General features: G+C 47.4%; 1 protein-coding gene across 2 annotated transcripts in view; it reads right to left on the reverse strand.

The window, feature by feature from the left end:
* Nucleotides 1-2143: 2143 nt before the first annotated feature.
* The window catches only part of LOC133349966 (phytanoyl-CoA dioxygenase domain-containing protein 1-like), a 129379-nt gene continuing 115314 nt past the window's right edge, over nucleotides 2144-16208 (reverse strand). Inside the window, exons 2-7 of one of the 2 annotated variants that reach the window (XM_061563881.1) lie at nucleotides 9797-10225; nucleotides 8608-8824; nucleotides 7473-7564; nucleotides 6161-6300; nucleotides 5070-5174; nucleotides 2144-3976 (exon numbers count right to left, since the gene is read on the reverse strand). In XM_061563881.1, coding sequence (XP_061419865.1) covers nucleotides 3869-3976; nucleotides 5070-5174; nucleotides 6161-6300; nucleotides 7473-7564; nucleotides 8608-8824; nucleotides 9797-9923 — 789 coding nt within the window. In that variant the 5' untranslated portion in view covers nucleotides 9924-10225 and the 3' untranslated portion in view covers nucleotides 2144-3868. Of the gene's footprint in view, nucleotides 3977-5069; nucleotides 5175-6160; nucleotides 6301-7472; nucleotides 7565-8607; nucleotides 8825-9796; nucleotides 10262-16208 lie in introns of those variants that run through there. The other variant, XM_061563880.1, reaches the window with a different exon arrangement.

Below are 16208 nucleotides of genomic sequence, written 5' to 3' on the forward strand. Positions count from 1 at the left end.
TTGATGGTGATGGAACGTTGCTGGTGATGGAACGTTGATGGTGATGGGACGTTGCTGGTGATGGAACGTTGATGGTGATGGAACGTTGATGGTGATGGGACGTTGATGGTGATGGGACGTTGATGGTGATGGGACGTTGATGGTGATGGAACGTTGATGGTGATGGGACGTTGATGGTGATGGAACGTTGATGGTGATGGAACGTTGATGGTGATGGAACGTTGATGGTGATGGAACGTTGATGGTGATGGAACGTTGATGGTGATGGAACGTTGATGGTGATGGAACGTTGATGGTGATGGAACGTTGCTGGTGATGGAACGTTGATGGTGATGGAACGTTGATGGTGATGGAACGTTGATGGTGATGGAACGTTGATGGTGATGGAACGTTGATGGTGATGGAACGTTGATGGTGATGGAACGTTGATGGTGATGGAACGTTGCTGGTGATGGAACGTTGATGGTGATGGAACGTTGATGGTGATGGGACGTTGATGGTGATGGGACGTTGATGGTGATGGGACGTTGATGGTGATGGGACGTTGATGGTGATGGGACGTTGATGGTGATGGAACGTTGATGGTGATGGAACGTTGATGGTGATGGGACGTTGATGGTGATGGAACGTTGATGGTGATGGAACGTTGATGGTGATGGAACGTTGATGGTGATGGGACGTTGATGGTGATGGAACGTTGCTGGTGATGGAACGTTGATGGTGATGGAACGTTGATGGTGATGGGACGTTGATGGTGATGGAACGTTGATGGTGATGGAACGTTGATGGTGATGGAACGTTGATGGTGATGGAACGTTGATGGTGATGGGACGTTGCTGGTGATGGAACGTTGCTGGTGATGGAACGTTGATGGTGATGGGACGTTGCTGGTGATGGAACGTTACTGGTGATGGAACGTTGATGGTGATGGGACGTTGATGGTGATGGGACGTTGATGGTGATGGAACGTTACTGGTGATGGAACGTTGATGGTGATGGGACGTTGATGGTGATGGAACGTTGATGGTGATGGAACGTTACTGGTGATGGAACGTTGATGGTGATGGGACGTTGATGGTGATGGAACGTTGATGGTGATGGAACGTTGATGGTGATGGGACGTTGATGGTGATGGAACGTTACTGGTGATGGAACGTCACCATCAACGCGCTGCAAACCTGATGACCCCGTTTGTCACCAACGCTGGCTGAAACCGGGAATCAAACCCAGGTGCTCAGTGGTGCTGGCTTAGTTGCAGCTCGGTGCCCACATTTCGTTTTTCAAACTCTCCCACGAAAAGTAAGATGTAATGAAGCTAATGCTGAAAACGAGTGGATTTTTGACGATAAACGATGCTTGAAGAGTCAAATTGTTCAAACGATGCCAATATTTACGTTTGTATTTATCTTTTTTTTAAGGCAATATATTTAGTTTGACTCAATTGCCCAATTTATATTCTGATTGTGCTACCGGTGTGACGCCACGAGACGAAGCGAATCCACGGGAAATTCTTGCAGGGCTCACGGAAGCGGATATCCCAGAGCTCCCCTCTGAGATCATTTGAAGGCGCCATCGTTCCACACACAGCAGGGGGCAGCACTTCTCCACTCACTCTGCCACTCTCGAGTCCAGCGGCAGGACATACGGGCGGGTTTCTTCTGACGCAACACAGAAGAATGCGGATTGCTGGTACCAGCGGTGTTGAGATCGGCTTCTGTCGAGGAGGAGGTTCGTGAAGGACGGACGGTAGAGGAGCGATGCTCACTACAACGAGCGGAGCGCCGGGCGTACAAAACGCAGCAAGTTGGCACAGTGGGGAGCACAGGTGGTGCCATCTGCCAGTCATCTGGGTCTGTCCCGTGGCCAGCACCACGCCCCCAAAGCTAAAATTGAGGTCGACATCGGGGAAACTCAGGACCAGATATTCATAATTGATATTTGGCCGTGAGCGGGAATCGAACTCGGGTTGCCGGGTTCGAAGTGCAGCACGCTAACCACTACACCGACACACAAACTGACACGCACGCATGCATAGACACAATGATTGGATTAACCACTCGTCCAATAGGGACACGTGTTATATGCAGCTAAAGCGCCTATTCTTTTAACAAAGTGATTAAGAAGGACCAACATTAGACTTGGATCAACACAGTTTTGTTTTATTTTCAAAAAATCATTATACATTACCATTATTTCCACTACCCAACAATTCACATACGCCCAAAATCATCTACAACCAGGTGTGTTCATCGATAATGTCAAACACAATCGTCTTCTTGGTCTCGCCTGGGCCTCACCTGGTTCAACTATAGAAGAAAATCGTGAACAGAATATCTTCTCTAGGACAGTTGCAGTGTAAGATAACCCAAGACACGGCGGAGAGCTGAGTCAGTAACTGAATGTAAGAACGTCGCAACTTCATTTCGGCGTTTTAAGATTCAAGATATGACGTTAAAATACATACATCTATTTTGGGAAGATATTTCGTGATATTGTTTGTTCACTAAACCAATTAAAGAGCTGTTGCGTAGGCATCATTGCACTCAATCGCTATCCATTATATCGCAGCGATTGCTCGCGATCGATGGGGGTGCAACCCAGCGCAATCCGATTTCACCCACACATCTATTGCACGGAAAATATCACGGTGTGGTGAGAAACTCTTGCCACCGATTGCACACCCTGTTCATACGCTTACGCAAAATTGCAGCAAATTACAAAGTACGAGCAGGAAGTACCCGGCTTTGCCCGGAGGAAAAATATATTTCAAAACTTGTCTTCTCTTAAAGAAAACAGAACATATACGTCCTCAAATACTAATCTATTGTGAAAGCCCGGCGTTCCGTTTGTCTGTCCATGTATCCGTCAACAAAATTACAAAATAGTTGGTCTAAAATGTTTCCATAAATTGTTGACCCCCACCCTCTAAAAATCTTTTTACCTCCCCCCCCCCCCAAATTATAAAGTATTCTACACTTAACAATCACCAATAAAATGTACAGCCCTTTGTTAGTCCACTGCCGGATGAAGGCCTTTCCACGCCGTGTGGAGCGTGGGCTTGTTTTGACCATACTTCACCACGCTGACCAGTACGGGTTGGCATCACGTTGCCACTGATGTTAGCCGTGGGTGGGAATCGCACTCAGGTGGCCGACGTGCAGAGTCGTAGTGAGCTGCGAACCATTGCACCAAAGACTTTTACGCCCCCCCCCTCTCCCCCTGTCGTTATAGCATGTAACATGCTGCTAGCGAGCAGCACCTATGAGGGCAGGCACAGTGGCACACGAGGAAGTGAGTGGCCAGCACTGCGCCCAGCCACTCCTAACACCAATCCCCTAAGGTCACTTCTTCGTGGCCAAATATTAACCAGCGGCAGTTAAGGTTGTCTAATGGTTAACAATATTCGTGCGTGTAGCTTGCCTACGTCCGTGCTACACGCGCTAGGGTTGTGTTCCGTCGCCGTCAATACACGCTACATATTTGTAAATGATAACTTACTAATTACGTCAAGGGATTTACACAAAGTGTGATTAATGTAACCAGCCATTAACACGCATTAAGTTATACGGGCTTATTGTCAAGCAATTGCATTACGATAACCATGGGATTATGACAATGATGAGATGAGGTTAAGAGCTGAAAAGAGGTGACGATGAGACGTCCTGGGTGCCAGGGTCCCAACTCTAGAATCCGGACTCCAGGATAGGGATTGTATAATTCGGACTCCAGGATCCGGATTATGGAATCTTTACTCCAGGATCCGGATTATAGAATCTGGACTCCAGGATCCAGATTCCAGAATCCGGAATGCTTTAGAACACGGACCCCAGAATCCGATCTCAAAAATCCGGATTCCCGAATCGAGACTCTAGAACACTTTGTTGAAAAATACCGGCGCGTGATCCTCAAAGTGACCGAACTTGTCCTGTCCGGAGATGAGAACGGTGGCGGGGAACTTGCGGGGACGATCCGGGTCCTGAAAGAAAAAAAAATCATCATGAATCATCTTGATCATCACCATGACCACCACCACTTGCACCCATCATCATCATCGTCCTCTTTTCCGTTGAACATTATCATCCAACCTGTGGCTCCGTAGCCGCACGCGACTCTTGAAGGACCACTTCGTGAACGTTTCTTATGAAGGACCCCGCCGTTTCTTATTCACTACGTGCATTGCCGCTCTTGAAATATTTATGTCTTTTGTAGCGAATTAGAAACAAATAAAAACGTCTCTTCTTGTTATTTTCGTTGCCGACCCCTAGCTGATGCACGCACCTCCGATGACATGTGGTGCGAAATAAGTTTAACCTTCACACATATCTATCGTTGTCCAATGTATCGTATCACCATCTGAGCATCATCATTAACCATAATTTATTCCGTTTGTTTACCCACGAAAGCCTCGCTGAGTCTCACGACTCTTTATTCAGTAGGGTCCTGCGGTGGGTTTTTTTCAGCAACGCGATGCTCCCAGTGGCAGATTATTCCAGCAGCAAAAGTAGCTACTACATATGACACGGACCCGCACTTTCAAGGACCCCGCGCTAAATGCTTTCAAGCTATCAATTCCGGTTCAGTGATTCTGCACTTGCTCTATTACTATAGTACTATACTGCCTTAAATGTTTACGAACGACTGGGTGTTTAAGGTTAGCGATTTGTCGTATTATCTGTCCGTATAGCAAATGAAAAATACAACTACTTGACTATGCAAGTAAACGTTTTGTTCTAATATTTACGTGTTTATTTATTTATTTAGGGCCCCTTTATAACGTATTCTACAGGCCCCGCACTAGCTTAATCCGGTACTGAATGCTCCTCAGCTGCGCGAGGGGACACCGGAGTGAACTCGTAGGGGGGGGGGGTACCCATGCAGAGAACAGGAGGAGAGAACGGACAAACTCCACACAGAACGTCGACGGTCAGAAACCCGGGGAAATTCGCAAACGGCCAACCAGCGACCCACGCGGCGCGGCGTAGAAACAGGCCGTCATCCAGCAGTGGATCGACACGGGGGGCGGCTGTCGGGTTGTGATGGGTACGGGGTGGGGTGAGAGTGACACTCACGTCGGAAGGGTGCGCGCACGTGGGCACGTAGCGGACCACGAGGCCGCAGCGGCGGCGCTGGGAGAAGTTGGGGTCGCTGGCGTGGACCGTCAGCCCATCGTGCACCTGCACCACAGACACCACAAAGGAGATGAAGATCCCCACACACATGTAGCCTTCACAGAACTGTCGGGGCAAGTGCTGTCAGCAAGCAGCGACGAAGGCCGGCACGGCACGCGATGGGGGTGGGTGCGCCAGCCACTACGCCCGGCCGCCTTTGTCTCCCCAGCGGCGATGTTTACACTCATTTGAGGATGCTGAGATGAGCCAGGGGAGGTGGAGAACTGGCTCACATGGTACCCTGTACTGGGTGTCCTGGGGTGAGTACTGCCCTGTACTGAGTGAGTGCTGCCCTGTATTGAGTGAGTACTGCCCTGTACTGAGTGAGTACTGCCCTGTACTGAGTGAGTACTGCCCTGTACTGAGTGAGTGCTGCCCTGTACTGAGTGAGTGCTGCCCTGTACTGAGTGAGTACTGCCCTGAGTGAGTACTGCCCTGTACTGAGTGAGCACTGCTCTGTACTGAGTGAGCACTGCTCTGTACTGAGTGAGTACTGCCCTGTACTGAGTGAGTACTGCCCTGTACTTAGTGAGTGCTTCTCTGTACTGAGTACTGCTCTGTACTGAGTGAGTACTGCCCTGCTCTGAGTGAGTACTGCTCTGAGTGAGTACTGCCCTGTACTGAGTGAGTACTGCATTGAGTGAGCACTGCTCTGTACTGAGTGAGTACTGCCCTGTACTGAGTGAGTACTGCCCTGTACTGAGTGAGTACTGCTTTGAGTGAGCACTGCTCTGTACTGAGTGAGTACTGCCCTGTACTGAGTAGTACTGCCCTGTACTGAGTGAGTGTTGCACCACTCTGTACTGAGTGAGTGCTGCTCTGTGCTGAGTGTTGCAACACTCTGTACTGCGCTGACTCTCACTCACCGACATCTGCCCCGCGCGGAGCGGACACTGTACTGAGTGAGTACTACCCTGTACTGAGTGAGTACTGCTCTGAGTGAGTGCTGCCCTGTACTGAGTTCTGCCCTGTACTGAGTGACTCTCACTCACCGACATCTGCCCCGCGCGGAGTGGACACTGCACCGCGAGCGCCGTCTCCACGAGGTGCTCGGGGATCTCCTGGTTGGCGGTGAGCAGGTTGCCCGGAGCCTGCGCCACGCGGTGCTCCAGCACCCCCTGCGTGTGGCTCCCTGCGGGTGGGGAGAGGGGGGGGGGGGAGAGGGGCAGAGAGAGGGGGGGGAGAAAGGGGGGGAGAGGGGAGGGGGAGAGAGGGGGGAGAAAGGGGAGGGGGGTAGGGGGAGAGAGGGGGTAGAAAGGGGAGGGGGGGGTAGGTGGAGAGAGGGGGGAGAAAGGGGAGGGGGGTAGGGGGAGAAAGGGGGGAGAAAGGGGGGGGGGGGAAGGGGGGGGAGAGAGGGTAGGGGGAGAGAGGGGGGAGAAAGGGGAGGGGGGGAGAGGGTAGGGGGAGAGAGGGGGGAGAAAGGGGGGGGGGGATAGAGGGGAGAAGGAGAGAGGGGGGAAAGGGGGGGGGATAGGGGGAGAGAGGGGGGAGAAAGGGGGGGGGAGAGAGGGGGGAGAAAGGGGGGGAAGAGGGTAGGGGGAGAGAGGGGGGAGAAAGGGGGAGGGGGGGTCAGAGGGGGGTAAGGACATTGTTTTTGTAGCTTTATTTTTTGTGATTTCGAAAACATATGGTTAAGCCATGTTGCTTGCGGGTAGCGTGGAGTTGGCCTGGTAACTTTAATCTAAATTGTCTTACGGTTGTTGTTGTTGTTTGACTTGCATCACACTGGGATTTTTGCACACAGCGTTTTGTTTTTTGGAAGATTTGCTAGTTTATCCCAGGATGTTTCTGTTGCGCGTCGTCGCTTTAAGATGTTTCTCTGTTCATATTTTGTTTGCTGCGGTTGCACCCGACTCAAGAGCCGCATGGCTCACATGGCTATATACCTAATACTGTAATACATGAAACTTGAAACTTGAAAGGCCGGATCCGTGAACGCCCGCGGGAGTTCACGAGATGTCCAACACCAAATGACGATTATCGGAACCGGTATTCCGGGCCGCCCCTAGGTCGACTCAGCATGAAACGAGTAGCTGGAAGTGGTGCGTGTAAATATATCGCCGCTCGGGGAGTCAAGGGCGACCGGGCGTGATGTATTGCCCACCCCCCCGTGTGCTGTTCCGGCCTTCTATAAGTGCGACTCACTAACAGCACTTGCCCAAATCGTGTGTTAAGGCGAGAGGGGTGGGGAGGGATCTTTGTCTTTGTTTGGATTGTTGTAAGGGTTAGCGCAAGTGGTTGGTGTATAGCTGTAATCGCTGCGCTCTCCGCAGTCAAGGTTTGAGAGAGGGGATGGTGCCTCACCGGGGATGACGGTGAGGACTCCGTTCTCGGCGTCGACGTCGTCCAGAGCCAGCCACATGGACGCCACGGGGCCTCCGTCCAGACCCCAGTACCTGGGGGCACGAGAGCGCGAGACGCAGGCAATGAGACGTTGTCTGCGATGGTGCATGAGGATCATCAGCACCACCATCAGTGACACTATAATGATGATGATGACAATTATGATGAATGAAAATGCGATGATTACCACCGAGTCTCAAGACATATTTTCAGTATTTTGCGAGTAATTAACAACAACAACAGTTTGAGGAGTTTGGACCATGAATTCAGCACATTGACCACTTCCTCCTCTATCCCATTTGCAGGAGTGCTCCATTGTCATAACGAACACGTTTACACCATTGGAACCTCATTTGCCAGTAAAAATATGATAATTGGTTTTTTACCTTTCGATTTAAAGCTTTCGTGACTGCAGGGATTCATCTTCTTGGTTCTTTCGGTAAAGTCACGTAGAAGGGAAGTAATAAAATAATAAAAATAAAACAGTTGAAGACGGCTGCTTGCGTTGTAGCCGAAACGTCGTGAGAATTATTTTATTATGTTTTATTTTTATTATTTTATTACTTCCCTTTTACGTGACATTACCGAAAGAACCAAGAAGATGGTGTTTTACCCTTCTATCTGGCAACAAAACTGACACCTTTTTACAAGGAGTCATGTTTGCATAGACCACAATACCTGCAGTCATAATGCAAACAAAAAACACAACTCTGATAATGTGCACTGTCCTTGAAGTTGATTGGTCCACACCCGAGACAGCTTTCCTTAGAGCCTAGTCTCACATGGGTTGGACCAGATGACGCCAAAAGGCGCACAACTCAAAGACAATGCACCATCAGAGTATGAGAGCTCGGGGTAAGCATTTACACCATTGGAACCTCATTTGCCAGTAAAAATATGATAATTTTTTTTTTTACCCTTCTATCTGGCAACATTATGACTGCAGGTATTGTGGTCTATGCAAACATGACTCCTTGTAAAAAGGTGTCAGTTTTGTTGTCAGATAGAAGGGTAAAAAAACAATTATCAACGAACACGTTGTTTAACTTACTCGTACACGTTGTTTACCGCACACAGCCCCACCCCTCAACCTCACCTGATATCCTGGTGCCAGGCCACGTAGGGAGCCGGCTTTCCCTCGCCCGCCACCTGGGCCACGGGGAACTTGCAGATGAATCGTGAGTCGAGCAGCACGACGTCTGGCCCCAGCAGGTCACGCATGACGCTCACCACGCGGGGATTAGCCGCGGCCTCCATCACCCAGGCTTGCTGCAGGTGGACGTTGTGGAGAGAGTATTGCGCTGCCTCCATGCCTGCGTACAGGTGAGGGACAAGGGTAGTGGGTGGGTTAGGAGGGGGGTGTGAGGCAGGTGACGACGAAGAGTGAGAGATTGGAGAGACTTTTTGACTTTTAAACAACTTTTATTGCCAGCAGCAACAGCACTGGAGGCGATTTCAATATGAAATACAGTCACCAGCAAACACATGGAAATTAACGCTACAAATCGACGCGCTGTGGCGCTAAAAGCACCGCGCACAATACAGAAGAAAAGTCACGTGCTTGTGGAGATTGGAGAGAAGGGTGAGGGAGTGAGTGTGGGGAGAGCGTTGGGGGAGATATGGAGTAGGAAGAGGGTGGGGGGTGAGGGAGATGTGAGTAAGCCGGTAAGACGCGAGGCAGGTGAGAATGAGATTTAAAGATGAGACGTAGGTGACCGTTTTGGTGAAGTATGATATTTAAAGAGCGACTAAGAGTGAGCGACACTTGGACTCGAGGTCTTGGGGGGGCTTGGTTCTTTGGGTAAAGTCACGTAGAATGGAAGTAATAAAATAATAAAAATTAAACATAATAAAATTATTCTCACTTGGTGAGAATTATTTTATTATGTTGGTGAGAATTATTTTATTATGTTATATTTTTATTATTTATTATTTCCCTTCTACGTGACTTTACCGAAAGAACCAAGAAGATGAATCCCTGCAGTCACGAAAGCTTTAAATCGAAATTTAATACAGCGGCAGTCTTATGGATGCACTGTGGAATCCCCCAAATGGTCGTTTGAGCACAGGCTGTCGCCGACCAAGGGTCTCGCACCACGCCAGTCACGGAACGAATCCGTGACATCTCGCACCAACGCGACCTCGACTCTCGTTCAATCCCCCGCGACGGCGCCCGTCACCCCGAGGTGCACTCCGGGGCGGGGAACTCGCCGAGCCTGGCAAGCGAGCTGAGCGGAATGGGTGGGTGGGGGTTTCCAGTGCGGAGCGCGTGGCGCGCCACTCACCGATCTCGGCCACGCAGGCGTCGTAGCCGGCCTGGAGAGCGCGCAGCTCCGCGTCGCTCAGCACGGACAGCGCCGTCACGTAGCCGTCGCGCTCGTACTGCGCGCCAAGCTCGCTCACGTGCTTCATGTCTGCCGCTGCTGCTGCTGCTGGTGATGCGAGTGCTGCTGCTTCTAGCGCTGCTGCTGCTAGTGCTTCTGCTTCTATTGCTGCTTCTATTGCTGCTGCTTCTATTGCTGCTGCTCGTGCTGCTGTTGCTTCTATTGCTGCTGCTGCTTCTATTGCTGCTGCTAGTGCTGCTACTAGTGCCGCTGCTACTGAAGCTGCTTCTAGTTCTGCTGCTGCTTCTGTTGCTGCTGCTAACTGATACTGCTCCTGCTGCTGCTGGTACTGCAAGTTGTCGGTTGTGCCGGTGGATCTGCTGCTGCTGCCTCTGGGTCTCTCTCCCGGCTGGTCTCTGACTCTCACTCAGCGAGGCGCGCTCCCTTTTATCTGCACCGGGACGAAAAAAAACGCACAATCACAACATGCAAGAATTTCCCAACTCTTGTGACGCGTCTACGACCCCCTAATCTTCTTCCTCCTCCTCCCCTCTTACTCCCTCACCCTGACGTGGGCGGAGCGGAAGCGGGGGAGGAGGGGGGTGCGTATGTTCGTGTATGTGTGTGCGTTGGTGTCTCCCATAGGTCGACTCAGCCTCAAATGAGTACCTGGTGCGGGTGTGTAAACATCGCCACCGGGGAGACAAAGGCGGCCGGGCGTGGTGTTGGCCACCCACCCCCTCGTGTGCCGTGCCGGGCTTTTATAGGTGCTCGCTAACGGCACTCGCCCCCTTAACAGTCTGTTAAGGCTATACGGGGGATCTGTGTATTTGTGTGTGTGGTTGTGTAGCGGTTAGCGCGCTGCGCTACGAACCTGGTGAACCCGAGTTCGATTCCCGCTACCGGTCAACACCGGTGATGATTATTTGAAACCGGTCCGAGGTCGACTCGTCCTCAAATGAGTACCTGGTGCGATGTGCAAACATCGCCACTGGGGAGACAAAGACGACCGGGGGGGGGGTGGTGTTGTTCAGGCTATACGGGGGGGGGAGGTCTTTTTATTTGCCTGTCTGTCGCTCCACGCAAAGATTTAATTATTTTCAGGCGCAGTCATGCCCTCCCCTCTGCTTGTGAAACGTGGACCCCCCTGTAATGGAACATCTGCGCCGGGTAGAAACCTTCAGGCTGGTCCTGCCTACGATCTAATCTGGGTTCAACGAGGCTGGATTGTCTGCGGAATACCTGCCCCAATCAATAGTCCATCAAAGGCTTCCCGGGGGATCTTTGTCTTGTTGATGCTTTGAGAGTCTATTACGAAAGTGAGAAGTGACATAACTGATCGTAAGAGTTGGTGTCACGAGACCATTCCAGTATTCCCAGAAAGCCCCATCGAGGGTTTAATTCAAGAACTCCCTCCCCCCCCAACTCGAGATCATTTGAAACGTTGGCATGGGAGGGGTGGTGGGGGGTAGAGGAATAATTATCGGCGTACGGCACTACCACTAAGAGGGCTAGTCGGTACGCCTATCCATAACAATAATTACGTAGCTATTATTTATTGTGCCATATATGTGAATTAATCCTATACGTGCTCCGAAGAATTAGTGTATCCAAAAGTGAGGACGAATTATGGGCGGAAAGTATGTGGCGTGTCTTGTCAGTAGCGAGCGATTTGTCAATCCATCCTGAGTGCTTCCCCCCCCCCCAAATGTTCACTAATTCACATATGATCAGCCGTGGTGAAGTATGGTCAACACCCCCCCTCCCACCCACATTACCGAACACGGCGTAGGGCAGGGATTCATCCAGCAGTGGATTAACAAAGACATTGACGATAGTTCTGGGGATGCCTCAATAATTAATTCATCGTTGAATTCATTCATTGATTCGTTCGTTTTCACCGCTGATTTTGCTTCTTGGAGGCGGAGGAAACTGCGGGTGAGCGGGAATCGACCACAGGGTCGCCTTCATCTGGAGCGACAGACACACAAAGACACAGATCCCCCGCGTAGCCTTAACAAACTGTCGGGGCAAGTGCTGTTAGCGAGCACATTTGAAGGCTGGAACGGGGCGCACGAGGGGGTGGGTGACATTGTTCGAAGAACAAATGTGACCTAAGGTCTTCGCTCATTTACCAGCGTCACATCCCTTATTGCTGTACAAATACTGGAGGAAGGGCCTTTTCTATTGATGCCCCCAGGGTCTGGAATGCTATCGCCAATAAACTGCAACTTGGATCACTACCTGTGAGATATTCACTCAAAACTGCTCTAGAGGAGTTGTACACACCTAGTTGCCACTGCTATTCAGAATAGTCTGACATCAAATGTATCATTCCGGATGACCGCTGAAAAGTATGATTTTCAGTTTTGATTGTGGTGTACTGATCTTTAAAAGTGTATTGGAAATGTTTATTCTGCTACTGATGCTCCTGCTGTTATGGAGTGACTCATGCAGCCAGCTGTGGCTGCGAGGTTTGGTCGTACATGTTATGTATATCGTTTGTTGTTGGATTTGAATCACAGTTCCTATGATCACTGTTACATTGTTTTTGTGGCTTTATTTTGGTGATTTTGAGGACAGGTTGGTCTGGCAATGTTTGTTTGTTGTGGTACAGAGTTGGCCTGATAACTTTAATCTACATTGTCTTGTAGTTGTTATTGTTTGACTTGCATCCCACTGGGATTTTTGCACACAGCGTTGAAATGCGGTGTTTTTTTCTGGAAGACTTTGCTGTTTTTTACATGATTTTTCTGTTGCGTGTAGTCACTTTAAGATGTTTCTTGTTCATGTGGCCAGGTCTTCACCTGAGGACGGCTGCTTGTGTTGTGGCCGAAACGTCGTGAGAATTATTTCATTATGTTTCATTTTTATTATTTTATTACCTCCCTTCTACGTGACTTTACCGACAGAACCAAGAAGATGAATCCCTGCAGTCACGAAAGCTTTAAATCGAAATGTAATGGGAGCCTTGGCCAGGGATCGAACAAGGATGTCACCTGCAGATGGCGCACCTCCTCCACCGAAAATTGATTTGACATCGCCCCCAGACGAGACGCTCAGCACATTCGTCGATAACAACGCCGTGGACTGAAATGAAGACGAAGAAAAAAGTAACCATAGCCCGACGTTTCGGGCTATGGTTACTTCTTCGTTGCACATAGAATCACCAAGAGTGGAGCGGTTGGTTGCATTGGTTATGGGCGCACTCTGCTATGAGCCTGGCGACCTGAGTTCTATTTCAGACCACGGCTGCCATCAGTGGCGGGCGATACGTTCACCCCTCTTGGGTGCCTCGCCCCTTTCAATGTTCATGTTCACTCATTCACGTTGATCAGCCGTGGTGAAGTATGGCCAACACCCCCCCACCCCAATACCCCCAAGCAGTGGATTAGTCTTGATCTCGTTCAACATTGTTGATAGAGTACAGGTTCCCAGCCCTTTGTGTGGGAGAAGATGCGCTCAACGTTGTCTGTGTACGCAATACACAAACAACGCAATACACAAACAACACAATACACAAACAACACAATACACACACAATACACAAACAATACAATACACAAACAACACAATACACAAACAACGCAATACACAAACAATACACAAACAACACAGTACACAAAAATACACAAACAACACAGTACACAAACAGCACAAAACACAAACAACACAGTACACAAAAATACACAAACAACACAATACACAAACAGCACAAAACACAAACAACACAGTACACAAAAATACACAAACAACACAATACACAAACAGCACAAAATACAAACAACACAGTACACAAAAATACACAAACAACACAATACACAAACAGCACAAAACACAAACAACACAGTACACAAAAATACACAAACAACACAATACACAAACAGCACAATACACAAACAACACAGGACGCAAACAACAGAGTACACAAACAATACACAAACGACACAATACACAAACAGCACAATACACAAACAACACAGGACGCAAACAACAGAGTACACAAGCAATACACAAAAACACAATACACAAACAGCACAAAACACAAACAACACAGTACACAAAAATACACAAACAACACAGTACACAAACAGCACAAAACACAAACAACACAGTACACAAAAATACACAAACAACACAATACACAAACAGCACAAAACACAAACAACACAGTACACAAAAATACACAAACAACACAGTACACAAACAGCACAAAACACAAACAACACAGTACACAAAATACACAAACAACACAATACACAAACAGCACAAAACACAAACAACACAGTACACAAAAATACACAAACAACACAATACACAAACAGCACAAAACACAAACAACACAGTACACAAAAATACACAAACAACACAATACACAAACAGCACAAAACACAAACAACACAGTACACAAAAATACACAAACAACACAATACACAAACAGCACAAAACACAAACAACACAGGACGCAAACAACAGAGTACACAAACAATACACAAACAACACAATACACAAACAGCACAATACACAAACAACACAGGACGCAAACAACAGAGTACACAAACAATACACAAAAAACACAATACACAAACAGCACAAAACACAAACAACACAGTACACAAAAATACACAAACAACACAGTACACAAACAGCACAAAACACAAACAACACAGTACACAAAAACACACAAACAACACAATACACAAACAGCACAAAACACAAACAACACAGTACACAAAAATACACAAACAACACAATACACAAACAGCACAAAACACAAACAACACAGTACATAAAAATACACAAACAACACAGTACACAAAAATACACAAACAACACAGTACACAAAAATACACAAACAACACAGTACACAAAAACACAAACAACACAGTACACAAAAATACACAAACAACACAGTACACAAAAATACACAAACAACACAGTACATAAACATACACAAACAACACAGTACACAAAATACACAAACAACACAGTACACAAACAACACAGTACACAAAAATACACAAACAACACAGTGCACAAAAATACACAAACAACACAGTACACAAAAATACACAAACAACACAGTACACAAACATACACAAACAACACAGTACACAAACATACACAAACAACACAGTACACAAACATACACAAACAACACAGTACACAAACATACACAAACAACACAGTACACAAAAATACACAAACAACACAGTACATAACCATACACAAACAACACAGTACACAAACATACACAAACAACACAGTACACAAACATACACAAACAACACAGTACACAAACATACACAAACAACACAGTACACAAACATACACAAACAACACAGTACACAAACATACACAAACAACACAGTACACAAAAATACACAAACAACACAGTACACAAACATACACAAACAACACAGTACACAAACATACACAAACAACACAGTACACAAACATACACAAACAACACAGTACACAAACATACACAAACGACACAGTACACAAACATACACAAACAACACAGTACACAAACATACACAAACAACACAGTACACAAACAACACAGTACACAAAAATACACAAACAACACAGTACACAAAATACACAAACAACACAGTACACAAAATACACAAACAACACAGTACACACACATACAAAAACAACACAGTACACAAACATACACAAACAACACAGTACACAAACAAACACAAACAACACAGTACACAAAAATACACAAACAACACAGTACACAAACATACACAAACAACACAGTACACAAAAATACACAAACAACACAGTACACAAACAACACAGTACACAAAAATACACAAACAACACAGTACACAAAAATACACAAACAACACAGTACACAAAAATACACAAACAACACAGTACACAAACATACACAAACAACACAGTACACAAAAATACACAAACAACACAGTACACAAAAATACACAAACAACACAGTACACAAACATACACAAACAACACAGTACACAAACATACACAAACAACACAGTACACAAACAACGCTGTTCCACGGCTAGCCAGATGTACAGCGTAAAATCGCACAAACCGAAAAGCGAAGAAAACCCCGTATTACATTGCGTTATCACTCTAGAACGTATATACATATTAAAAATAGAATCATTAACGTGACCAAAGTTCCAATTGATAATTATGCCCTATGTTTAGACAATTTGAGTTGAGAGAAAGAAAAAAACCCTCCCATTTATGAGTCACAATCCGCATACAGGTGCAGAGTTTAGCGTTCGTGTTTGCAATTCCTTCACGCTGTAAGAGATTAGCGTCTAACCATCTGGATTAAAAAAAACTAGTTTCAAAACCTATCACCCGAAGGTACGAC

Source organism: Lethenteron reissneri, chromosome 32, assembly GCF_015708825.2.
Source record: "Lethenteron reissneri isolate LAM-NWPU_2019-01 chromosome 32, ASM1570882v1, whole genome shotgun sequence".
Taxonomy (NCBI): Eukaryota; Metazoa; Chordata; class Hyperoartia; order Petromyzontiformes; family Petromyzontidae; genus Lethenteron; species Lethenteron reissneri.